General features: G+C 47.2%; 1 protein-coding gene across 8 annotated transcripts in view; it reads right to left on the bottom strand.

Moving 5' to 3' along the window:
- The window catches only part of PPP1R12B (protein phosphatase 1 regulatory subunit 12B), a 134,832-nt gene extending 124,241 nt beyond the window's left edge, over positions 1–10,591 (bottom strand). For 6 of the 8 annotated variants that reach the window (XR_014616707.1, XM_084220552.1, XM_084220547.1 and 3 more), the window contains exon 1: positions 10,186–10,591. Coding sequence is in view for 7 of the 8 variants with exons in the window: in XM_084220552.1 (XP_084076678.1) it covers positions 10,186–10,473 (288 nt within the window). In the remaining variant the exon portion in view is untranslated. The remainder of the gene's footprint in view (positions 1–10,185) is intronic. The other 2 variants (XM_084220553.1, XM_084220548.1) reach the window with 1 other exon arrangement.
- Positions 10,592–10,957: the final 366 nt, after the last annotated feature.

The raw sequence follows: 10,957 nt of genomic DNA on the forward strand, positions 1-10,957 counted from the left end.
TCAAATGGCATGGTGGCAAAGGGAGGCCTGATAACTTGCAAACACCGCCCCACCATGTTAGAAGGATCCAGGGAACATAAGACATCTCAGTCTCACCACAGCCCCTGCAAAGGCTGTATAATAAATCTTCCTGACAGCCATTTCCAGCAGGAGGTGGAACAGCCAGCATGGATTTACCAGTGGCAAATCTTGCCTAACTTGATTGCCCTCCAAGCTGCCTGTGTGGAAGGCAGGAGAGCAAGTGTGGCACACCTTTGAGGCTGTCTTTGCCAGTGTTTTCAACAGGCAGGAGCTGGACTGCAGAAGCAGATGACTGACACTGGGGACAACATCAGGCTCAAAAGCTATACCAGCCAGCAGCTGATTACCAGCAGCATCCCTCAGGGCTGATATGGGGTCAATACAAATCTATGTCTTCATTAACAAACTCAATTAACACCAATTATGGGACAGAGAGTGCTCTCACCAAGTCTGCAGATGATATCAAACTGCTGACATGGCTGGGGCAGGAGATCCTTCTCAGAGGGACCTGCACAGACTGGAGAAAGGGTCTGATGGAGGGTTTATGAACAGAGGCACACAGTGTCCTGCCCTGGGCAGAATAAGCTCTGGCATCAGCACAGACTGGGGCAAATGCCTGTAAAGCCGCTCTGCAGCAAACAACCTGCCAAACTCTCAGGGAGAACAAGGGGACAGAGGCCAGACAGACACAATAAACTGCTTCTACAGACCATCTATACAACTGTCTGGAAGACTCTGCAACTCAACAGTGACTTTCTGCCTCTCAAAAGCCTTTGAAAGAGTCCCTTTGAACACAACTTCTACCTTTCAAAGCCTTGCAGGGTACACAGAATCCCCTAAAAGGGTGTGATGAGAACATCAGGCCACACTAAGTCAGGCTGGCTGAAGCATGGAGCAAATCAGTCAGCTTCCTGAGAACACTTCTTCCTGAGCATGAAGCCAGGGAAGAACTGAAAGCCAGCATCAAGTGATGGAACCAGCTTTGAAGGTTTAACAAAGACACTGCCTCCTTTGGAAGCAAGTGAGCAGCTCTTTCTACCTCTCTTCTAGAGAGCTATTTCAGCCCAGAACTCATAATTCTGCTTGAAATATTTGCTGCAGCCTCTTAAAACCCACATCTTGCATAAAAAATGGAAGATGATCTGGTAATAGGCTAAAATGTAGCATTTCACTGCCATCAAGTTGCTTTGAAAGCATCTTGGCCAGTGGAATATTTTTTGGTAACACAAATGATTACATTAAAACAACATGTCAGGCATACCGATATCACTTGTGACATTCATTAAAAGGCTCAAGTAAGGGCCTAGGGTTCACTACTGCAGAAACTACTACTGGCATGTTTACTTGAAAAAAAATTAAATCACACAGTTGGCAAGCATGAAGTGTGTCACAGGTGCAGTCAGACTCCCACCCAGGCTCAGGATATGCACCTCTTCCTGGATATGTGTTTGTTCTGCTAATGTAACCAGTTGCTCAGATTTAGGTGCTATCCACAAAAACACCAAAGCTGTCTACACTGAATATGTCATCTCACTTACAGAAACCACAGAGCAAATGGGGTAGAAAAAACGACTTGTTAGATAAAAATTTAGAACATTTCATCCTCCAGTACCACAACAGTATTTAAGGTAAATATTCTGATTATTTCTGTTGGCACAGGCAGGGTCTCTGCTGATGATGTAACTCAGAGCAATAATATAAATATATATTTATATATACACATATATATTTGGGCATACTAAAACAATTAAAGCAAGCCACAGCACTCACAGCCAGCTGGGTTAGAGCTCCCCTGTCCCACCAATCTTCTAAGGGGGAAATCCCTATTTACAAGTCTCACATAAAGTATCAAATTGTCAGAGATCACAGAATCCCAGGCTGGTTTGGGCTTGAAGGGAACTTAAAGTTCATCCAGTTCCATTCCCTGCCATGGGCAGGGACACCTTCCATTAGACCAGGTGGCTCCAAGCCCTGTCCAACCTGGCCATGGACACTTCCAGGAGTGGGACAACCACAGCTCCTTTGGGCAACCTGTGCCAAGGCCTCCCCACCTTCACAGGAAAGACTTTTCTCCCAATATCCAATCTAAACCTCTTCCTTTTTAGCTTAAAAGTGTTCCCCCTTGTCCTATTGCTATCTGCCAGTGTAAAAAGCCACTTTTTAAATATAGTTCCTGCTTTTTATAATTGTTACTCAAGATAATTCATCATTAATAGCTGTTTTGGGTAAGGATGACAATCCATATGAATTGAAATCCTGGAAGATGAAGATGCTTCGTACTTTGACTTCAGAATGAAACCAGCAGCACTTCTGGATGCTTCAATTCAAGCACAAAGCCCATATGGTGAACTGGGAGCAGCTCCCTACGCAGGTCCTACCAGCTTCATGCTGCTTTACATTCCTCTGGGTGATGCTACTCTATTTACAGGTCCAAACTAAACAGACATAAGCTAGGTATGGGCAGAGCCCACACACAGTCACCTCATTTCCCTAAACCACTGCTAGAGTCCCCTCACTAAGACAGCACTTGTGTTTAGACAAGCCTGGACCAGGACTTGCTGCTATCCCACCATTTCAAATGTAATACTCATCAGTCTTTGATACAAAATTGCATTAACTGTTACAGCAGGGAATGACAAATTATAAATAGGAGGTGGCTTCAGAGAGATTCCAGAAATGGATGGTGAGCAATCACTGTGGCAAATCAATGCTCTGGCGCAGGGGATCAGACAGGGACCAGGTTTAGTTTTACCCTGAAAAGGCAGTGACACATAAAAAGCTAATGGCAGGTGGTCACTCTGCATTCTGTACATCTCACAAAGATTTATGAGCAAGGCTGAATGCTGGAAAAGCAAGGCTGAAGCTGCTTGTGTCCCTCTGCAAGGTCAGCTTATTGTATTAAAAACATTTCCAGTGAAACTCCTAGAAGTTAAGAGAGTTCTATTTTGTCCAGCCACAGGAAACAAGTTCCAAAAATCCCAAACAAATCAGCATTAAAGAAAAATAAATCATACCATTTACTCTTAAAGAGTGAATTTTCAGTTATTTTGGTTGCTTTCAGAGCAGCAAAGACTATATTTAAACTTAGAGTTTAAAGCTGGAAGGAGACTGATTTTTCCAAAATTTGTTTAACAACGAAAATATTTAACAAGAGAACATACAGATGTATTTTCTAAAATACTGATCACCTGTAAGCACTGCATGTTATAATTATTATGAATGAAAACTGACGTGAAAAATTGCGTAAGTGTCTAAATCAGGAATTTTGATGTCCTTGATTGTCAGCTTGATGTGAAAAGAGGAGCCTGACTCCCAGGATCTGGCTGTTAGCAATGTGTGGTATTGTGCTCATTAGGCTGGAAACGCAGAAAAGCAAATTTCCTCTGAAAAGCATTTGAAGACTTAGGTATTTAAGAAAGGTCGTGTTTCACTACAGTGAGAGAGGGAACATCTCAGGAGTGGAGGGAGGAAATAAAATTTGGCTCCCTGAAGCTGTGCAGGCTGGAGCTTCATCTCACAGCCATGCTCTGGGTTCCACTGCTTCCATTTGAAGTTCACAGCAGTGTGAACCATCTCTGCACAGGCCTGGACAGACTATACTCACCATGAGCTTGTTCTTAAGTCCATTCATGCTGGAGTGAGCCCCATGAAAATAGGCACCCAAATGCCCACTAAATCATTCCTTCACAGAATCACTAACTGGTGTGGGTTGGAAGGGACCTTAAAGTCCATCTCACTGAAATGGACAGGAACACCTAGGCCAGGCTGCTCCAAGTCCTGTCCAACCGGGCCTCAAAATTTTTAGCAAGTGAAGTTTTCCTGCTAAGGCCCATGGCCCAACTCCTCGGGCAAGCTGCACCTTTCCTCCCCGTGCAGATCAGTTTGCTGCAGCCCAAGAAAGGAGATTGCAGGGACAGCTGTGGCACCTCCCTTTAGAAGGACAGCTGAAAATAAACTGCAGACTCAGATCCCAGGATTTATACTGGGCACCCTCAGCGTGCTGGGGCCATACCATCATCACTAGGTCAAAAGGTTCACTCAGCTGGGGATCCTGTCACTGCATAGCAGGGGCTGCCATTCCCCTGAAAGGCTCTGGGTTTCTCTTTCATTCTTTACCCCAGCCCTCTGCACAAACACAATTTTTAAAAAAAAACATGTTTCAGAATATTTAATGCTCCACCTGCCCTCATTTGTATTCAAAAGTTACAAAGAATAAAATATCAATTTATACAACCACTTACATAATATTCCCCTCTCCCAACCTTCTTAAAACTGATTGCTCTAATATGCACAGTCTGACAGGCCTTTTTGACTTATGGTATATAATAATCCTCAACTGGGAGCCAGCATACCAATTCAGAAGTCCTATATTTTAATATTAGTCAGTTATTATCTCAGTATATTACAAAGCACAGCACTTGTGATGTCTCACAAGCCCCACAGTACCTAGTCTGAATTCTACATCTCTAAAACTGTTTGAAATAGAAACAGATCCCAGCCCAAACACTGCCTGTTAAAATAAGCAAAAGACATTATAAATTGCAAAAAATAATGCCAGGATGATGGGAGCTTCATCTAGGTTACAGCTGAGAGTTCTGCACATAAATGTACTGAATGTTTGAGCACCAACACTGAACATTTCCAGCCATGCCAGCAGAAGCTGCAGTACCCTGTGCTGCTGGAGCAGGCACTGTCCAGGCACTGCATTCATTGCTAATTCCTGCATTTCTGCTGAGCTGGCTTTCAATCTTATCAAGCCATGTTGATTCAGACAAGTATGCAGCATGGAAAACTTGTCTCCATCTCTGATGTAGGCTCAAGAATTTCATTTGCACAAGTCAGAAAGCTTTCAGCACACATTAGGCACAACAAGCTTTCCCTAAAATATCTTTGCTTTCCAAATGAGCTTTCCGTGCGAGGCCAGAACTCCAGACTGCCCAGCAGCTCAAGTGGAGATGAGAACTATTCCACAGGCAGCACTAAGGGACCAGGGTCAGCACTTGCAGCTGCTGCCATGAAGGAAGCTGTTGCTGCAAATCCCACCAGCTCCCTTGCTCAGTGTTTATGGGGAGCAGCGGAGCCTGACGCATGGAATCACTGGGCAGGATAAACAAAGGCTGAGGAAGGAAGCAATGAAGATGCACATTTCCCCTCCCAAATACCCACTTACTTACTAAAATGCAGTTTCCTCCCAGGCACCCGGTACTGAGTAAATGATGCGGTTGTCTTTGGTTTCCAGAAGCCAACCCAACCAGTTGAAAGTGCCCCAAACTAAACCAGGGAAAGGTTTCCTGCCCTGCTGCCAGGTGTAGCAGCTCTCCCAGGCTCTAACTGCAGCTCAAGGTTAGCTTGTGTAGTCCACAGTTAATTCTGCCCACTCAGGAGATTGCTTGGAAATAGAGATGCAAGGGAAAGACAATTGAACCCTTGATGAAAACATCAAGGCAAAACAGGGACTGAGTAAGCCCAAAGGAAGAAAATAAAAACATGAGGCTGATAAAACAGCACTTCAGTTTTTAACTATTTTGTCTCATAAATTCCTTGTGCATTGTAGGCATCTTCCAAGTGATCTCACTTTATTCTGAGCCCTGTGGGATGGTACATGCTACTAAATTCCCATTTATAACTGAAACCCAAAAACCCCATTCCACTCACCCTAGTGATAAACTTTATTTTTGACAGTGCCATATTTCATTTTGATGAGCAGTGTTACATGCAGCACCAGAAGACTGCAACTTTTATTTTTCCTGGCAGAAGACCTCCAGAAAGGAACTCTGCACAGCACAGTAGGAAAGGTATGACTCTCCCTAGATAACCTTCTATTCCAGGAATGAATGTATTTTTAGGCAATGCAGCCACCCAATCTTAAAAAATGCAGCCTGATTTATGATGCTATCATCACCAACTTAAAGATCAGAAGGCGAACTACCTTAAAACACAGCTGTGATGCCCCAAAGATGGGGCACCTGAACATTCATTCCAGAGTTACCATGCCACTGTAAGTTGTGTTATCTCCTCACCTTTCAAGGCACAGACTGGCTGCTACCTTTTGGTGATTATGAAATTCTGTGTCCAGGAAAGGGAACAGAGCTTGGGAAGGGGCTGGAGCACCAGGAGCAGCTGAGGGAGCTGGGAAAGGGGCTCAGCCTGGAGAAAAGGAGGCTCAGGGGGGACCTTCTGGCACAGCTCCCTGACAGGAGGGGGCAACTGGGGGGGGTCTTCTCCCAGGATAACAGGGACAGGATGAGAAAGAACAGCCTCAAGCTGTGCCAGGGGAGGTTTAGGTTGATTCTTATGGAAAAGTCCTTGCCAAAAGGGCGGTCAGGCCCTGGCAAAGGTTGCCCAGCGACATGATGGAGTCACCATCCCTGAAAGTGTTCAGAAAGTGTATAGCTGTGGCACCTAGAGACATGGTTTAATGCTGAACATGGAAGTGGTGGGGGAATCCTCTCCTCCTTCCCCCCCCACAGTCTCCAGATTTTGTTCCAATGTTAGCACCTCAAGGACTCTTCCAACAGTCTCCAGACTGCTGTGATGTGCAGAGTGCTCTCTAATACCTCTGTCTGGTTTCTGGACTGTCCAAAAATTCTGGTGCTTCCTGCTTTGTTAGGGCTGCACACAACCTGTATGAGGAAATTGCAAACATGCTGAGCAGCAACTGAAAATTGCCCAAACCTTTTGACACAGATGCCACCTTATCAAGCTCTGAGGACCAGCCAGGCATGCCTGCAGTTTTACAGCTCTGGCTCAGAAGGAGGAATAACAAACTGAGAACAACAAACAGCCTCCACCTAACCCAGAGTTACTGCACAAAGTACCTGACTATTCAGGAAGCAGCTCCTGAATTATCACAGGTACCCAGCACCCGAAAACAAAGTCAACAGTGAGCACCAAGGTACTGCAGAGTACTGTAAATGACACAGGAGTTATTTCATGAGCAACTCACTTCTCCTTGGAACAGGCCAAAGGGAAACAGAGAGTAAATCATCAAAGGGCAGACAGAGGATAAACAATCTTTGCTGTCATCCTTTGTGAACCAGTCCTTGAAGACAAACAAGCATTGCTATTATTACACTGCGAGATGCTTTCCTAACTAGAAGCAGCAGAATGTTTTTCCCTTAAGACTCAATTTTCATACGAGTTTACTCTTTGGATTTTTCTGTCACCCAGGAGACAGAGGAGCAGTTCATACCCATTTCCCACCACCTGCAAACACCAGAGAAGTTCAACTGCCACCAATAGCTCATTTCAGCAACTGGTAGCAGTTCTCTTGATGATTTCTAAATGTTCACTCACATTTAACTAATATCTCCCTTTCCATTCTGCATTAGACACAAAACCATTGTCAAAAATAATTCAGTGAATATAATTAAGTTAATTATTGAAAATACAGGACTGATGTTCCTCCAGCAACATTCTGCAGGCACTGAGGTAGACAAAGGACAGCTGAAGCCACCCTACAGGTTCCAGACATGGTCTGTGGGGCACCTGATGCTTCCAAAGAGGGCAGTGACACAGGCTGCAGGCTCAGAAACATCACTTGTAATTTAAAAGGTTATTTTCAAAATACAGCTTTGTGGCTATAAATAGCCAAGCCAGCTTCTCACACAGCAAGTACACAATGGGTCTTAGCCACAGTGGCCCAGATACCAGAGTAAGTGTAATTTTGCCTTCATGAACACACATAATATTTGGGGCCACCCTGCACTTCAAACAAACTAACCTGATTTGTAAGATTGGTCTTAGGTTTTGTGGGAGCAGCTGCCGAGTCTGACAAATTAAGTCAATTGACTTGGTTAACCCTTCCATTACTTAAAAAGACCTGACTGCTCATCCAGAGCAAGGCTCACAGATTAAATTCTTTAACCAAAGAAAAATATTTCACCTGATCTTTCTGTCAACAAAGACAGCTCTTTTCAATGAGTAGGATTTCCTTCTGCATTGAGTGGCCATTTGGTTGCACGGGTATTAAACAAGGGCAGACTGTCACTACCATCTCCCTGTAATGTAACATTGTGTTTCTAATACTGAGAGAAGTTATTTAAACATCCTTACATGTACTACATCATTTCAGCTGTCAACCAGTGCTCTGGGGATCCCCAACCTAACTAGCCTTGGCTGATGCTTTACCATGGGCAGCATTTTTCTCCAAGCAACATGAAAACAAATCTATTTTGGAGAGGTTCAGAGAAAGGAACTCACAACCTCCCCGACCATGCTAATAAACATTTTCATCTGATAGAGATTTACAGACTCAGGATACACATGCACAGCAAAACCTTTAACAAAACAGTGTTTGTTCCATTTGGGTGCAAGAACATCTTGTCACTCCTCAGCAAAACTGTTATTACATCAATGGGACATTGGAACAAAGTTTTTATTTCAATCACAGTAAGGTCACCCTCCCTTTCTGTCAAGTTTGTGAAGAAACAGTTCACGTAAGCAGCTGGCTGGTACTGCCAGCATCTGCTCCACCGCTCACTCATCCAAGCCCTTCCAAGTATCAAGCCCTAGGTGTTACTGGTCAGTGTCACCTGATACTGTGCTCCTAAGGCACATATGATACAATTCTGTATCCTTTACGTATACAGAATTCAATTTGCAGCCTGCCTGTCAATACATGGTCTGCCACAGTCTCCAGGAGTGTGACCTTGCTGAGCTCACTGCCTGCCATCAGAGTCCAGCACTTCACCAGACACCTCACAGTACTCACAGCCACAGGAGAGCCAGGCCCTTCTGAGGGATCACAATCCATTCTGGCTGGAAACCCCTCATGAAGTCATCCCAACTCTACCATGTATCCGCCTTCAGCCTTCTTGGCTGTCTAAATGCTGTGAGCAACCTGCTTTTGAGTGGCTAGTTCTTACCAGTGTCCACAGGACTACTTATTTACCTGATAATAAATGTACACGTGCTGTACTGGAGGCTACCACCGCAGGGCAATTTATTTGCTATTGCTCCACCAAACTCCACAAATAACCAAGAAAAAGGCCCATCCATTACAAAGGTCACTGCTTTGCCAGCTGAAGTCTTATTTAACCCGACAGTCTGTAAGCTTGCATGCTCTTTATTTCACTACTTATTTTTGGAAGCCTGAACCAAAATGAATACATCTCCCTGCCCCTTGCTCCCTGACAGCTGGGAGCCAGCAAGCTCCTGAACCATCTTGTACATGTCCCAAATGCTTCTGTAACATCAGCCCAGCAAAGAAGAAATCCTGATTAACTCAAGAACAATCCTGCTATTTGTGCTGTTAACACATTATTCTTTACAAACACATTAGTTCCAGATGTTATTCCTGAACTGTGCTTTTTTCCCCACTCCTGTTGCTACACTACATGCTTAATCTACACTATCTTGAGCTAAGAAAATTTTCTTCATGAAGCTGGCATGCATCCAAATCAGATTCATTTCACTGACCAGATGCACCAATCTGGGACACTGATTTCACATGCCCTGCTAAATCCTCAATCAGTCTTGGACAGCAACAGGTTTCCCAATATTCTGTGGAGGCAATTTTACATGTTCCCTTGCATTCCTGCTCATTTATACAAGAGCAGCCAAAGCTACGGATGGAACACAGCACTTGTTTCTTGACAGTCAAGGCTTTACTGCTCTGCAGCCAATTCCTGCAACCACTTTGTACCATCTTCACATTTGGATGAGTATTAATAGAATCTATGTCGCTTATCGGCCATGCGGGCACTCTCTGCTCCTGGCCAAGGAGCAGTTTGGGGAGTTTCAAAGAAACTCTGGTAAAACACAACACAGGAATTGGCCAGACACCCTTGATCTTGCAAAATTCATACTCCTCCCGGGAAATTTTCCCAGCACTTCAGGAGACCCCACACATATACTAAATTTAAAAAAAAATAAATAAATTGTCTGCCTGGTCAAGCCCGCAGCCCTGCCAGCCCCCGCTTTATTTCGCTAATTAACCTACTTAATAACCCTGTGAAAAGTTGGTACATCCCCACTGCCCGACTGGAACCACCTCGGTCTGCTCTCTGACACAGGCTGAACGCGCCGCACGGGGCTCGGACCAACGCGTACCGAACCCTTTGTTTACCGACACCCCCGGCCGGGGCTGCAGGTACCGCTGTGCCCCCGGCCCGGTGCTGACCGAGGGCACACACAGCCGGGCCGCCTCCCCGGCCCCGGTACCTGGTGCAGGGCTGTCAGCCCGTCCACATTGGTGGTGTTGATGCGGGCGCCGCGGCCCAGCAGCTTCTTCACCTCCTCGGTGTCGCCGCTGGAGCAGGCGGCCAGGAACACGGCGCCCTCCTCGAAGCGGACGCGGGACCCCCCCGCGCCGCGGTGCCGGCCACGGCCGCCCCCCGCCGCCACCGGCTCCTGCTCGGTCAGGGAGCCCTTCCAGCGCCGCAGCTGCTCGGCCCGCCGCAGCCGCGCCGACTCGGCCCGCTTCCCGCCCAGGTGCTCCGGCTCGGACATCGCCGCCGCCGCTCTGAGGGCCGCGCGGGGCCGCGCCGCGCTCAGCCCGGAGCGGGGCGCAGCGCCCCCGCCGCCATCTTCGCTACGCCCCCGCCGCCGCCGCGCCCGCGCCGCGCGCGCCCCGCGGCACCCCGGGACATGTAGTTCGGGCGGGAGCGGCGCCGCACCTGCCCCGGGGCTGCCGCGGCTCCCGGCGGCCCCCGCGCGGCGCCGCACCTGGGCGCGACCGGGACTACAACTCCCGGCGGCCCCTGCGCGCGGGCGCGGTCGGGCGCCATTGCCGGGGCTCCCTCGGATCCCGCCCTCCCCGGAGTCACGGAACGCCGGCGCCGCTGAGGGTGGGGAGGAGCTGCGGGAGCGTGGGGTCCGGCCGGTGCCCGATCGCCACCTGGTCCCCCAGAGCACTGAGGGCCACGTCCAGTCGTCCCTTAGACCTGGTGCCTTCAGGGATGGAGACTCCGCCGCTGCCCTGGCCAACGCCTGA

The sequence above is a fragment of the Fringilla coelebs genome (assembly GCF_963513975.1).
Source record: "Fringilla coelebs genome assembly, chromosome: 23".
Classification (NCBI taxonomy): Eukaryota; Metazoa; Chordata; class Aves; order Passeriformes; family Fringillidae; genus Fringilla; species Fringilla coelebs.